This window comes from Engystomops pustulosus, chromosome 10, assembly GCF_040894005.1.
Source record: "Engystomops pustulosus chromosome 10, aEngPut4.maternal, whole genome shotgun sequence".
Taxonomy (NCBI): Eukaryota; Metazoa; Chordata; class Amphibia; order Anura; family Leptodactylidae; genus Engystomops; species Engystomops pustulosus.
This window is the reverse complement of record NC_092420.1, coordinates 21,439,730-21,455,843: the sequence shown is the minus strand read 5'-3', so window position 1 is coordinate 21,455,843 and position 16,114 is coordinate 21,439,730. Positions and strand designations below refer to the sequence as shown.

The 16,114-nt window shown below is 41.9% G+C and overlaps 1 protein-coding gene across 4 annotated transcripts in view; it reads left to right on the top strand.

Annotated features, from left to right (window-relative positions):
• The window catches only part of FLNB (filamin B), a 136,712-nt gene extending 124,053 nt beyond the window's left edge, over window positions 1-12,659 (top strand). For all 4 annotated transcript variants that reach the window (XM_072126653.1, XM_072126651.1, XM_072126652.1 and 1 more), the window contains 8 exons: window positions 1,075-1,341; window positions 1,503-1,640; window positions 2,328-2,443; window positions 6,431-6,563; window positions 6,761-6,937; window positions 8,413-8,631; window positions 10,026-10,229; window positions 10,973-12,659. In XM_072126653.1, the coding sequence (XP_071982754.1) occupies window positions 1,075-1,341; window positions 1,503-1,640; window positions 2,328-2,443; window positions 6,431-6,563; window positions 6,761-6,937; window positions 8,413-8,631; window positions 10,026-10,229; window positions 10,973-11,160 (1,442 nt within the window). In that variant the 3' untranslated portion in view covers window positions 11,161-12,659. The remainder of the gene's footprint in view (window positions 1-1,074; window positions 1,342-1,502; window positions 1,641-2,327; window positions 2,444-6,430; window positions 6,564-6,760; window positions 6,938-8,412; window positions 8,632-10,025; window positions 10,230-10,972) is intronic.
• The last annotated feature ends 3,455 nt before the right edge of the window (window positions 12,660-16,114 follow it).

Here is a 16,114-nt window from a genome sequence, read left to right as displayed (position 1 = left end):
TATCGATTAATCTGTAGGGTCTCATTTTACAGATCCCAAATATTTTCAGCGATGTCACTTGCCGCATTACAAGTGCAATCTCGGGTCAAGATATATTATCACCTCTGCTACACTTATAATAGGATTAGTACATGTAAAGAGTTGATACATGGACATGTCAAGTCTGTTGAAGAAGTTTTTGGACAAGAAAGTCTTTTATATGTATAACTTGGTGTATTTGCTGCCTATGATATCCTCTTCTGTATATACTGTATCTTTGCTATATATATGAATACTATTTGTTCTAATTTGTGCTGTGCTTCCATAGTGACTTGGTTCCTATTGGCTCAGTCTCGAGAGGCTCTTTCACAACCTCTGACATTTGGGCCCCCTTCTGGGCAGAAGCAGGCGATAGGGCTGGAGGAGGAGGGTGTGTGAATAACACATGCAGCATGTGCAGGAATATGGCTTGTTTTTTAGAACAATCTGGACAATACCATAATTTTCATTAAAAATGATTTTGTTTGGAACACAACATTCATTCCTTTGTTCCGTTAAGGGGCATTTTGTTCATGCTGCAAATGCTTCAATTTCACGGCGCTTATCCTATCATTTTCATTGAGCTTCTTAGTTCATTAGGTGTTGGGTTACCGAAGGAAGGAACAAATCTTACACTGAAACAAAAATCCTCCTAATAGAGGACGTCATCTGAAAGGATAATTTTTCTTTCAGAATTGGCGCCACTTTAGTCTGTGGGTTTGTGTCAGGTATTTCGGATTGAGTCTAACCAAATACCAAGACCAGACCATGGTCTAAACAAAAGCCTTTATCCGTCTTACTGCAGACAACCCCTTTAAGGTTGTAATACAATTTGCAGGGATACAGATGTGTAGTTTGACCTTTTCGTGATAAGGCACAGAAGCATGAGGCATGGCGGCTGCGCTCAGGATCATTTTGTTCCCCCCTGGTATTATATGCTATGGTCCACTGAAGACATCCATTTCTTTTTGTGCTTGGGCGATGCTGGAGACATTGTGGTGATATTCTTAGACGTTCTTGACATTACAGTAAGTCACCTTCACTTTGTCTTCCTAGAAATCGATATGCGAGAACTGTCTGCTGAAGTCACCAGCCCCTCCGGAAGGACAGATGATGCCGAAATAGTTGACCTTGGCCACAATACCTGCTGTGTGCGCTTTATTCCTCAAGAGATGGGAGTGCACACAGTGAGCGTAAAATACAGAGGGGAGCATGTGCCCGGAAGTCCCTTTCAGTTTACTGTGGGACCACTGGGAGAAGGAGGATCAGAGAAAGTCAAGGCTGGGGGTCCTGGCCTGGAGAGAGGGGAAGCTGGTATTCCAGGTATGTGATCCAGTAATATTATCTATAGATGAATTTATACCATAAAATTCACAAAGTGTTTGGATCTTATGGATCTACCAAGACGTCTTATCTACTTCCTTTACATCTTCCATGACTCCACTAGAATGAATCACTAACATAGATGTTTTGTTTATTTGCAGCTGAGTTCAGCATATGGACCCGGGAAGCAGGTGCTGGAGGACTGTCCATTGCGGTTGAAGGACCAAGCAAAGCAGAGATTTCCTTTGAGGACCGAAAGGATGGATCATGTGGGGTTTCTTACGTGGTGCAAGAACCTGGTACGTCATCAAATATTGTAACGGATGAACTAAAAAAAAAGAATTCGGAACAACTTGCATCTAAAGCCAATCCAAACCCCTCATTTAAAGGGAACTTGTTGGGGGGATTTGATTTAGTGTCCTAAATCGCCCTTTGTCATCTCTGTCAATGGCCATGATAACAGAACACCGTTGTATCTAACTAGAGTGGAGTCCAATGAGTCTTGCTGGCGCCTGCACACCTGCTTCAGTAAATGTGGCGTAGTTCACATGTGCAGTGCAGTCTAGGTGTTCTAGTCCGGCTTCAAGCACTAGGAGCAGTGTATTAAGGTAAGTATAAGTGCCTGATTTCTAAATTGCAACCCCTGACAGAGGGGATAATGGGTGTTTTGGGAGAAAAAAACCCAGGTTAAAGCCCCTCGACAGGTTCCCTTTAACTACTGTCCCCTAGTGGCCAGTGGTGAAATTACCTTAGCAGAATCTCCAGCATGTGCAAACTGACAATGCAGGTATTTGTAGCATTGTCTGTATAGCATTGCATCCAGACCACATGGATGTGGATACAATATATACAGTAGGCTGCTTGTCTCTGCTTATTTATACATAAAGGGATATTCCTACCTTAGCCAGGTGCAGGCAATGTATTATATGTATAGTCATACATATTACCATTATGACAGTAACCGATTCAGTTTCTCTTCTTTTCAGGTGATTACGAAGTGATCATCAAGTTCAACGATGAACATATCCCGCAGAGCCCCTTCATGGTTCCCATCATCGCCCCCTCGGATGACGCCCGCAGGCTCACTGTCTCTAGTCTTCAGGTGAGGCACAAGGAAACATCTCTTCTGTCTGCCACCTGGTGACCCATCAAGTCCTTGTGTTTAAGTCTAAGAGGGAAACTATATAATAGTATTCTTAAAGCACATAAGAAGTAATGCAGGAGCCTATAATAATAATCTTCATCATCCTTAGGCTACATTCACATGAATCTGTGTGCCCGGCCGTAGCCGAGTGGCGATACATCCGGCGCTCTGGGGAGGAGGAGGGGTGACCCCTCCCCTCTCCATAGAAATGCACGGACATGCACACTGGGAAAGATGGGACATGTCCTATCTTTTCCCCATGTATGGAGCGGTATCGCACCTTGTGCCTATTGCTGTCTATGGGGCACGGCTTGTGGCCGTACATACGTCCCACATACATCCATGTGAATGAACCTTAAAAAGATGAGAGCAGCAGCTAATTTTTCTGTAGTTTTTTCCTAAATCTTCTCCACTGAGTTATAGATAAATGTCTGATAGGGATTCCACCATCTTTGCAGTGCAGAAATGATAAAATGACAGTATAACATGGCCTATCTATAATAGGTTCATCATTCAATTCAACATGTGATATATAACACTACCATGTAAGTGTGAACATAGCCACAAGTTGCATCCCTCGTCTACCTTTATCCCCCTTGTCTTTTCACAAGGACATTAATTGGTCACGGTGGCTTCATGGTGTCTTTCTTGTGTTTCATTTAAAGACTTTTGACAGGATTTCTCTCCACAATGCAGTTACCTGCTAAAGAGGGAGAATACATGTGATCACATTGTCACATCTGTACAGAGGAGCATCTGTGCAGTGCTGTCAAGCATAGCCCCTCTTTATCACATAGCTGAAATCTTACGGTTTGTTGATATGGATCTGCTCTTGCCTCTCCTTCCATTCTCATACAGACATCGCACTCCATGTTGAATTTAGCACCACTCTTCCTCATTGGTTGTTTCTGGTATTGCAGCTCTAATGATGAAGGCTAAGCTGCAGTACCAAAAACAGCCAATGTAGAGTGGGGGCTCTAAGTACAGTACACAGATGCATATAACCTGCCATAACATTTTGGGAGGCTGTTTAGTGGATGTATTTTCATAAGGGATTACAAAGTGATAGGGTTTGGCATTCAATTATTTTCTGACTTGTCAAAAGATGTTTAATAAGGCGAATCCTGGTTACACACTCCACAATGTAAGACAATGTAATGCACTTCTACATATACAACTCAAAATAGATCCACACACTTTGTTGAATCAATGAAACATTTTTATTGCGGCAAATCATTACGTTTTGGCTCAACATCATGAGCCTTTGTCAACTCGCTGCCCACTCCAGGGAAATGAAGGAGACAGATGGCAGGTCTCAGCGCTTGTCTCAATGCACAACCTAATGCAATCTTTATTAATTTTTCATTTTTATATGAACAATACAAACCTCCCCACCCCTCAGTTATGGCCCTTAGTAGCACTCCAAATATTTAAAATCCTAAGATGGGCTTTGTCCACCAGTCATTAGGTGATATTAGTTACACCCTAGCATTTTCCCATTCTAATTTGTACTTTTTAGAAGGTTTCCTCGACCATAAACCGAGTGCAAGTTTCCCCAAATTTCAGAAAGCGGTGAGGACACCTACCATTAATGGAAATGCATCATCAGTTTTGACCTTGATAAACTGCAGACTATGCTAGTTATTATCCCTAGACATCTGTGTAATGTAACACAGTAGTAAGTAGCAGCAGGACTGTGAAAAGTGAACTTTTAATCTAGGTTTGCAGCACATGGAAGTGCTCTGGGCAGGTCTCTCAGGCTTAAGAGCTTTCTGCCCTTTTCAGTGACCTGTTCCACAGACCCTCCCCTCTTCTCTGAGTTACTACAACAAGTATCCAATCAAGATACTGATACAGCTTGCAGAGGGGAGGAGCTGCGGAGCAGCACGGTACAGAGAGCAGAAAGCTCTTCAGGTTGATAGACCCGCCCAGAGCCACAGTTTTCCCATGAAGACAAGTTGGGCCCTATCCACTGAGACACCCACAGATCACAAAAACGAGGGATCCGACTGACCCCTTGTCGCTCCATGAGAGTAATGGAGCAGACGGCCGTTCTGTTCCATTAATCTCTATGGAGCTGAAAAAATCGGTGAGCTCTCTATAGAGCCGTCATAGAGATTAATGGAGCAGAACGGCCGTTTTCGCGATCTGCTGGGGTCTCAGCACTAAGACCCCCACTGATCAGCAAGTGGGAAAACCCCCTTAAGTGTACTGTTTTCCAACAGCACCCCCACAGGGTTATAGAATAGGTACTTCAGGAATCCCTATATGTAACTACTTTTCTCCCTGGTGAGGAAATTAGGGTCCTGAACGCAGTATTTTCTCTTGTAACTCAAAATTCCAAACTATTTTATGATCCTTTATATTCTAATCTCAGACTTGGGGTGACATGCATATCTTAAGGTCCACTGATATTATTTTTATTAGGATTTTATTAGGATTATTTCACCTGTTTAGCGCCCCCAGCTTCCTATAGCAGCGACATACTCATGCCAGGGAGCTCTAAATGTACAAGACACTAAAGCATAAAAACATATCTAAAATTAAATCTTGTAAAAAGCAAACATCTGACTGCATATTGCAAACCCAAAGACATAAATTCATGCTGAAACCACTTGCCATATCTGTACAATCGCTGAACTGAGAGAGAGGTTTCCTTGGCAACATACATTTCTATTTTTTTAGATAAATTGTATAAACATAGTTGTTACATAAGAATAATCATTGTGTTTTGTTTTAAAGGGATGTTCTGTGGGTTTCACAATTTTCTGGTGGAAAGGGATCTGCCCTGGCCATGTGATGTAGTATATGTGCAACATGTTTGATGCAGATTTTGCTGCATCCACTATCATTCAGAAACATATAATAGAATAAACTATAATGGAGAGATTACCAAGAAAAACTAAAATTTGCAGTTGGCAGGAAGGAGCACTCTCCTTGTGAATACAATGGACTCATAACTATGAGACCATTGTATTATTTCATTGTTCCTACACGACAAATTTTTACTGTGCACTTTTTTTACTATAATAGGATGAACCTGGATATGTAAGATACTGCCCTTACATAGGCTTTTCATACAGATGTATCCTTCCTGTGTTTTTATGGGATCAAGCTGCAGTTTTCTAGCTCAGCCGCCAGCTGGATACAGAAAACTGCATGCTCTGGATGAATGGGGGACCAAGAGGTCACATATGGTAATAAAGTGATGACATATTCATTTGCCAACTTTATTAGATGGAAAAAACATAGCAAGGGGCAATCATTTTTCAGAAGTAGTTGCAGCCACACCTACATCCTGATGGACCCTCTTAAAGGAAATCTACCATCAAAATCCATCATGATAAACCAGGGGCAATTACTTATAGATCCAGGCACAGTGACTGTGGTCATCTTCTTATATTTGTTATCCATGACCTCCTGCCTTCTAAAATCAACTATTAATTAAAATTGTGCTTATGAAACCGCAGGGCTCCCGGGTAGCTGTAGCTTTACAGGATGCTACACTGTCTCACCCTGCTTCCTCAGCACCTCCGTCTGCCTGATGAAATCTCACACAGTGGGAGGGGTGGCACTGCCCCTGCACAGGGTAACAGCTTGTGAAGCTGAAATAGTTTTTAGAAGGAAGGAACATATCAAATATAAGAAGATTACCACAGTTACGGTACCTGGATCTATGAGTAAGTTTCCCTGGTTTATCCATACTTAATTTTTATGTGAGATTTCCTTAAAATATAGGAGGACATAATTTCAGGAATAAATGGCACATGGTACTGGGGTAATAAGCTCTGGAAGGAGTTTTACTTTGGCTCTATGAAGTTGTCTCCTTCCTTCACTAAACATGGCTGGCACTGGGCAGATCCCCCATCCACTGGCCTAGTTGTACAGCAATACTAACAATTCAGACTGTTTTCTTAGATCTCTAATATAGATTACAATTTTCAGGAGTCCGGCCTAAAGGTGAATCAGCCGGTGTCATTCGCCATCAGACTAAATGGTGCAAAGGGCAAGATTGATGCCAAGGTGCATAGCCCTTCGGGAGCTGTGGAGGAATGCCATGTGTCCGAGCTGGAACCAGGTGAGGAGATTTGTACTGACTGCAAATATTACAGTATATGAGGGTCACGTGTCCTTCTTAAAGGGCCAAACTGCACCAAGAATATTGCTGGACAAAATTCCCCTATCAAAAATATAAAATTTCTGGAGACCACCTCAATGGGTGAAAGCCGCATGCACTTAGAAGACCAATTGTTCTCTGTATGCTTGATTTTGCAGATAAGTTTGCAGTGCGATTCTTTCCCCGTGAAAATGGTATACACACCATCGATGTCAAATTTAATGGTAGCCATGTGCCTGGAAGCCCCTTTAAGGTGCGAGTGGGAGAACCCGGACAGGAGGGGGACCCAGCTCTTGTGACGGCTTATGGTGCTGGACTGGAGAGCGGTATCACAGGTATGTGGGCGCTGTAAGGAGGAGGTTATCCATGGTAATTGAATGTCTACCATAACCAGAGAGTCAGTGATGTTAACCTTTAGTGAGGGTCATAAGTACCTGAATGTCCAGGTCAATCTTTGCAGTTCTGTTCTGCTCTTATTTGGAACAGCTTTACACATCCATAACATCTACTTTGTATTTATCATAACATGTGAGACTAGAACTTAATAGGATAGTTTTAATAATTGCATGATTATGATTATAAAATTAGCAGAAAAAAATGTGAAAAAGTACCCTTTTTTATTTTTAAATAAAATAATCTAACAGACTGGAGGGAGCACACCTCAAACGGTCATATCTCCTAAACTGTGGCACCTATTAACACAGTTCTGGTGTCATATTAAAGGAACACTCCAGTCTAAGCTATTTAATTGAATAATACCTGGTGCCGGGCCTGAAGGGAGGAACAGGACTCCTTTTCATCGTATTGCTCGAACCTTGAATTAAACGTCTTTCCTTCAGACCCGGTACAAGGTATAATTCAATGAATCAGCCTTGACTGGAGTGATCATTTTAAAGAAGGATAACCTCTCCAGGATTGTGTTTCAAGTTGCCATAGAACTGAAGATCTTCCTTCTTAAATGTTAATATCTGATATGTGGGGGAGGGGGGGGGGGGGTCTATCCAAAAATCCAATTTTTTACTGTTACTTTTAACATTAAATATTTCTGGATATGTGGTACCTAGACACCCAATCCTAATATTAGAGGAAAATTTTCCTCTTTAATATGTCATCAGAACTGTGTTTCTACGTGCAATGGTTGATAAAAAAAAACAGCGTCATGAAGTGGGTCACTGCCATGACGTCTATGCACATGCACAGGATATGTGCAATTAGGACGTGCATAGCCGTATGACGTGAAGGGGTTAAATGAATAGACAAGAGCGCTAGTACAGTTCTGGGCCGGCGCAGTGGTTTTCTGAATGAGAGGTTGTGCCGTCATTAGTTCTGGTATGAAGGGTCTGGTGTCATCATTTGTTCCTCTTACTCCAATATGTTGTGCTTGGATAAATGTTGGGCGACATCTTCCGTTCTTGCTGTGTCACTGCACTTCTTGCTTCCACTTTCTATCCACGTCCTCTCGTGAGCTCATCATATAACCCCAGTCGGATATCAGCTGGGAGCAGGCGCTGCTTCCTGCCTGAGGATAGACATGTTGACAGATAGATGGAAGGAAGGGATATGATGGTCCTCTCGGTGCTGTCAGCCCTGATAAACCCTGCAGCGTATCCATTGTTAGGCTTTGTGTCCCTCCATGATGCCGGCCCATTATTACACAGCAGATGCTTCTTATACAGAAATTCCGTGTACAAAGAATCCATTGTATCTGTGTTATATATGTAATTGGCTTCATTTGCAAATATTTTTGGCTTTGTGCTTAAGTTTTTAAGTAAACGTTCTGCAAATCCACCAACATTAAAATTCTCGGCAGGTAAACAATCCGAATTCACTATCAACACGACTAAAGCCGGACCTGGAGCGCTGTCTGTCACCATCGAAGGTCCCTCAAAGGTGACGATGGAATGTAAGGAGTGTCCAGAAGGATACAGGGTGCTCTATACTCCAATGGCCCCCGGGAATTATACCATCGGCGTGAAATACGGAGGCCCCAACCACATCCTGGGCAGCCCATTCAAAGCCAAAGTCACAGGTGATTATATTTGCTAAATATACTTAATAAATTTAAGGTTTAAGGGTGCACATTTAGGAAACACAGTGACAGTATAAGTGAATATTACTTGCAGGGTGTATACGATAATCATCATGATATTGTGGCTGGTACAATATTATTACAAAAGTAGAATAAAATAAGCAATACCCTCTTATAAATGATCTGCTGATCCTGTCCCGATTCTGCTTAGCTGCTTTACCACTTCCTCTTGACACACAGGAAATGACTGTTCAACCAATCACAGGTAGCAGTGACCCAATAAGGCCGGTGACTGGCTGAGCATTTCCTGTGGTTTGAGAGGGATTACAGTGTAGAGAGCCTTTAGGACCTGGAGGGATCGTCCAAGACATTGTAAGGCTAAGCCTTCTGCTTTTACTCTCTTTAAGGACATCTACCACCAGGAAGAAGGATTGTAAACCAAGTAAACGTCCATGGTGGTGTGCGCCCCCTCTGTCAGGAACTTCTTTTAGCTTCTAATGTCCTAGTTTTAAGAACCAAACAAAGGCTTTTAAAATCATGCAAATGAGTCTGAGAGGCTCCAGGTTCTATTAACGTCTATGCAGCCTGGAGCCCCTCAGGCTCATGTGCATAGTTTTTAAAGCCTTTTTTTTCTTAAAGAAGAGCAGATCCTGGCAGAGGGGCCACACACCAGTTTGTCAGTGTGCTTGGTTTACAATCCTTCACCCTGGTTAGATTTGCTTTAAATGGCGAGCGAAACTGCAGATGTAAACTAGGCCTAAACCAGCATTAGGAGATGATGCAAAATAAAAAGCCAAGCTGTACTTTCCTGCCTCCTGGACACCACTGCAGCAGGTAGGATATGTAAGTATAACTTGGCATTTTAGTTTCAGTAATTTCTTGCAGTTTTCCTAGGTTTGAATAACTGTGACACTCCTTGTAAGTAATGACTCCCAATTATCCAGATTTTTGGGCGACTGCATCATTAAAAGGGGCGTGGCTAATGTACATATAGTTTAATCATAATCATCAATCAAAGCAGAACTTAAAAATGTCCCAGAAATCTACATGTGCCCGTACTTCCTGTAATATTGCTGTGAATACATTTATTATTTAGGTCAGTTGCCCCCTTTATGGCAGGAGGTACACGAGGTGCAAAGTGTTTCAGCCCAGGAAGGTAAAACAGAACAAGGATCCGTGTTGTAAAACCTTGTTGCCTGTGCTGTATGTTGCAGTAATGTCCCTATGATCCCTATATAACCTCTAACCCTGACATGTACATTGTGTAATGTCGCCTGAGTTTTGCAGATACTAAGCTTTTACATTTGGTTTGTGTCTTGATGCGATTGTTTCATGTATCTAAATTTTCCTCTTTATTACCTCTTGTAACACTGCATTCCATCTGTTGCCCGTAGGTCAGCGCCTGGTGAGCGTTGGCGGTGCCAGCGAGACGTCCTCTATCATTGTGCAGTCTGTGACTCGCGCCTCTACAGAGACGGTATATAGCGCTCTGCCCAGATTTGCTTCAGACGCCAGTAAAGTCACATCCAAAGGAGCAGGGCTGTCCAAAGCCTACCTGGGGCAGAAGAGCAGCTTCACTGTAGACTGCAGTAAAGCAGGTGAGCTCTAGACGCAATTGTATCCCCATGTCTTTGTATGTTGGATCATGTAATGGAGCAATTGCCCACAATTTCCCCATGGAAAAACCTGGAGTTTTGGAATGGGAATGAGCCGTGTCATCCACTTTTACAGTGTCACTGTAAACCTCTCCATAGATTGTTTCCTCAAACAAAATCGGCCTTATGCACACGGATGTATGATATGCCCGAGCCAGGACCCAGACGTAGCATACAGCCGGCTGGAGAAGTGTCCAGCAAAAAAATAATTTATTTTTCCGACGACTGCTAACTTGCTGATCATATGGTGGTCTTGTTGATGGGACCCTCCACAGATTACAACATCAGGGGTCCCTTGTACCAGAGATGAATAAAGCAGCCAGTTTCCCATGCCCCCTGCTGCTCTATTCATCTCTATGGTGGTGCCGGAGATAGCCAAGCGCAATGCACATGTACAAGTGGTCATTCAATTTTTTGGGAATTCAACTGGACCCTCGTACAATGGACCCTCATTCTCATGATTCATGGGGTTCCAATCACTGAGATCTCCGCCACCCATCAGCAAGTTGGGCCTTATCCTATGGATAAGATAACTTGTTCTGACCGGACAATTCCTTTAATGAACATTGTGTAATACCTTATTTTTCCAGTAGTGGGGGTGCTGTAATAATAAAACTTTATCATTATAGCAGCAATGAACACAGGTCTCAACCTAAATCTGATCTCTCCTCTTCTTCTCTCACCAGGTTCCAACATGTTACTAGTTGGCGTCCACGGACCCACAATCCCCTGTGAGGAGGTCTCTGTAAAACATCTTGGCAATAAGCAATATAACGTCAATTACCACGTCAAGGAGAAAGGCGATTACACTCTGGTTGTAAAATGGGGAGAGGAACACATCCCTGGCAGCCCCTTCCATGTCACCGTCCCATAAAATGTATGGAATCTCCCGGATCGGAATTCAGCAGGAAGAAGCAATGTTCATTATTTGATCCCGGAGCTGACATCTACAGAGAAGGACAAAAACCTTCCGTGTCATTTTACATGTGACTTTTTTTATACTAGAGAATTGAAAATTTTTATGTGTTTAGGTGTCCATTTGGTAATTTAATAGCAAATCTCTACGGCTGGAAGGGCTTTATTTATACTTGATATTGTTTAACTCCTCGGATGCCAAGTAGAATAATTTGTTCCTGGTAAATTTGATTGATCATTTAAGAAGGGGACCAATGACACTGTCTTTAAGGATTAATATGTAATAAAACTGGAATCATTTTCCTATCACATATGTAATGGAACTACTGATGATCCCAAACCGCAGTCCTCCGCCGGATGTCTATTCAGTTCGGTCTGGGAAAGTAGTGAGAAGGCTGGTACTTTTGATATTGGGGTGAGAAGTAACAAGTTACGGAAAGAGGAAAAATTCTTTAATTACCACTGAAATGAATGAAGTTACTCAGTAACACTAAATTATGTTTAAACCGTCTGTTCACACATTAGGGAAATGTATATTTTTGTTTATGGTTTTAGGAATTGGAATTAAATTTATCTTAAATAACATACATTAAATTTAGGACTCCTGTACATGGTCATGTTATGGCTCCATACATCCGGTACTGAGCCCTAATAAGGGGAAACCACCATAGGAGAGCAAAAAATAGCCCCCTAAAAGAGAATGTGGAAACGCCCAGTCTATAAAATAAGTTGATTGATGAATTTTTTTAGCTCTTCCAAATAGTTCTTTAATATCCTAATATGTTAATTCATATACAGCAGAGCAAGTTTTTTCTGTATGACCCAGGTCATATAGAAATATCTGAGCTTCATCATTTGTTTATATATCAGATATGGTCACATCCTTATGACCGGACAATTGTGAAATCTCCCTCTGTCTAAGAGGTGCACATCATGTTTTTACTCTATACAAGATGATTAAAAGTGCAGAAAACAGAGTTAACTTAATCACTTAACTAAAATATCAAAAACTGTAGATTATAATATCTTTATTTTACCCAATATTGGCTGAATTTATTGTACAAAGAATATCAAGATGAATCGTGGTGCAGCGTGCTGTGGGTACCCATGGCGGTTCCTGAATAGTTTTCTTATTCACATGAACATAAAGCAAAATATCACACAGTGAACTTTGTCAAAACAGGATTTCAATGGTGATTGACTATTTTTTTTTAACAAACAAAATGTATTTTGGTTTCTATGTAAAATATCTTTATAGCATAACATGTCCTTGTAACAAACTTTTTCTAGAAGATTCTGTATGTTTTAAAACACTATTTTGGAAACGCTATCGAGCAGAACTAGATATCTGAAGCTTTTTACCGTGCGTTGTGCCTCACTGTGAAACTCACTACTTTGTAAACCCCAAACAAAGAAACCAATAAACTGGAATAAAATGTTTAGTATCTAAAGAAGAAACTCTTGGGTGCATGCTTGTTTTGTTTTTTTTTTAAAAATCTAAGTATATACTAATATGATGTATGGTATTACAATATAATGCTATAGGTTTGCAGTCTCTGATTGGCCTACAGGTGAATCCACTAGTCTGCCCCTATGTACTGCATGGGTGGTACATCCTACAGCATCTCAGCCATCCTATGCATTTGCACAATATGGGTAACAACTTTGTCTGAATTATAAATGCAATTGATGGGGGTGAGAGGGGATTTTTCTGTGTTTGTACAGTAAACAAAAAATGCTCAATAAACTTTAGATTCAAAAAAATAAATGCATTTGATGGCTTAGATGACATTTAGATGATATGTCTCTCCACCCGGTATCCTTCCCAATCCGGCTTTGGAGGCTGAATCACCAATCAGATTGTAGCATCTTGCTGCTGTGTTTCCAATTCACCAAGCTACTTAATATGGAGGTAAGAGCCAGTCATCAGGTTACCTACAGGACCCAAAGTCCTAGGCAAGGGCTAGGAGCAAGCTATGGATACAATTTGTCAGAAATATTTCTGAAATTTTCATATTGGTGGATAATTTTTGGGTGTAGCAGCGGTGGCTCCCAAGAATAGTTTTTACTGGTCGGCCCCTTGCACCCCGTTGGCAACTGCTTCCGTGCGTTCCTTTTGGTGCTGCTAATTTTTATACTAGGAGTCTGTCCTGGAGAGAATCAGTCTCCTTTATCTCCCGGCAGCTGACAGTCCTTGATATAGAGTCCCACTAGAAGCCGTCCTCTCTGCCATCCTATTAATCCACTGCAGTGATGCTCCTTACCTGACAAGCAGGGCAGAACGCCACTTCTATTGGCTGCTCTACAATGAAAAGAGGATCACAGGCTTTGGGGAGAGTGATTGGGTTTGTGCATACACCAGCACCCATTTCATTAGGTGGACATGCACATTTCTATGTAGTTATCAATATTTGACCTTATCCATTTGTATATCCACTTTACTAAAATTCTGTAACCTATTCACCCCTATAATCTGTGTGTTCATGCAGGCTATAGGTTCTTCTTGGCCACTTCCCTCTATATATTGAGAAAGATCCAAAGAGATAGAAATGGAGGATGAAGGTAAGTGTAAGAACATGGTGATTGACCTCTCACGTCTCCTGCCTTGTATTTCTCATTGGCTGTGTCATAATAACATCAATTTTTGTCAAAGTATGTTTCATTGATTTGCAAGTCTCTTAGTCCTAATAACAAGTGTGTCCTTCCTGCTACGGAACCTCTTGATAATTCTTTTGTCTCTTCCATTATGACGTCTGTGGCCCTGTCATCTCCAGGCCCTCCAGTTAGCAGACCCTTACATAGAATATGGAATATGGATTTATATTATAGGTATCTATCATTTCTGATACATCCTGCAATCAGTGGGGGAAGGTAGGAGCTGTACAGGAGCTCAAAGGTGGGGACTGAGAGCTGAGCAGTCTGTTGCACAGACAGGTCTCATGGTGTTTTTTTGAAATGCAGCCAAACCAAAGCCCAACCCCTGGGACTACACTGAGGAAGTCACATTGGTGGCGAAATGCATGTGTAGTATGCATGGCATTTGGCCCATGTACCATTGTATGTAGGTAATGAGCCCTTTCTGGTTGCAATACGTTTTTCCATAGTTGTGTTGAATTGTATACCCTGCAGAATCTCCCTAAGTGATGGGGGAGCTAGATTTAGATTTTTTAGCTATGTGGTGACTGATGTGGAACGTCAACAATTTGTCCTTTTGGTTTAGATCACCCAGATCTAGGGATAGTAGAGCTACCAGAGGACCCCATGGAGGAGGGAACAGAAGGATTATTTTCAAAAAAAAAATAGATGGAATGCCAGAAGCAAACAATATTCCCACAATTCCACCACACATGTAAAAGAGTGCTGGTCTCTCTATTACATCTCCAGCATGTGGCCGAAGCGGAGGGATACATTTTGGAAAGACGAAATGGGGTCAGATACCACCTGTACATAGTTTCCTGGAAATCTCTAAGTTGTTGATCTGATGTACTAATTTATTGAGAAGCATTAGAAGATATAAAGATTACATACACTCACCGGCCACTTTATTAGGTACACCATGCTAGTAACGGGTTGGACCCCCTTTTGCCTTCAGAACTGCCTCAATTCTTCGTGGCATAGATTCAACAAGGTGCTGGAAGCTCCTCAGAGATTTTGGTCCATATTGACATGATGGCATCACACAGTTGCCGCAGATTTGTCGGCTGCACATCCATGATGCGAATCTCCCGTTCCACCACATCCCAAAGATGCTCTATTGGATTGAGATCTGGTGACTGTGGAGGCCATTTGAGTCCAGTGAACTCATTGTCATGTTCAAGAAACCAGTGTGAGATGATTCCAGCTTTATGACATGGCGCATTATCCTGCTGAAAGTAGCCATCAGATGTTACAGGGTACATTGTGGTCATAAAGGGATGGACATGGTCAGCAACAATACTCAGGTAGGCTGTAGCGTTGCAACGATGCTCAATTGGTACCAAGGGGCCCAAAGAGTGCCAAGAAAATATTCCCCACACCATGACACCACCACCACCAGCCTGAACCGTTGATACAAGGCAGGATGGATCCATGCTTTCATGTTGTTGACGCCAAATTCTGACCCTACCATCCGAATGTCGCAGCAGAAATCGAGACTCATCAGACCAGGCAACGTTTTTCCAATCTTCTACTGTCCAATTTCGTTGAGCTTGTACAAATTGTAACCTCAGTTTCCTGTTCTTAGCTGAAAGGAGTGGAAAGAAGTCTTCTGCTGCTGTAGCCCATCTGCCTCAAAGTTGGACGTACTGTGCGTTCAGAGATGCTCTTCTGCCTACCTTGGTTGTAACGGGTGGCGATTTGAGTCACTGTTGACTTTCTATCAGCTCGAACCAGTCTGCCCATTCTCCTCTGACCTCTGGCATCAACAAGGCATTTCCGCCCACAGAACTGCCGCTCATTGGATGTTTTTTCTTTTTCGGACCATTCTCTGTAAACCCTAGAGATGGTTGTGCGTGAAAATCCCAGTAGATCAGCAGTTTCTGAAATACTCAGACCAGCCCTTCTGGCACCAACAACCATGCCACGTTCAAAGCCTCAAATCACCTTTCTTCCCCATACTGATGCTCGGTTTGAACTGCAGGAGATTGTCTTGACCATGTCTACATGCCTAAATGCACTGAGTTGCCTCCATGTGATTGGCTGATTAGAAATTAAGTGTTAACGAGCAGTTGGACAGGTGTACCTAATAAAGTGGCCGGTGAGTGTAGATATTAGATAGATGTCACTATTATATCATATAGAACAAAGAAAACCCATTTAAAAAAAATTATTTTGGTATTTATTCACAATTTTAGGAGACCAAGAAAAAAACCCCCTATAATTTGAAAAGGATTTTGTTTCTTTTAAAATGTTTTCTCCATTTAACTTTCACACAT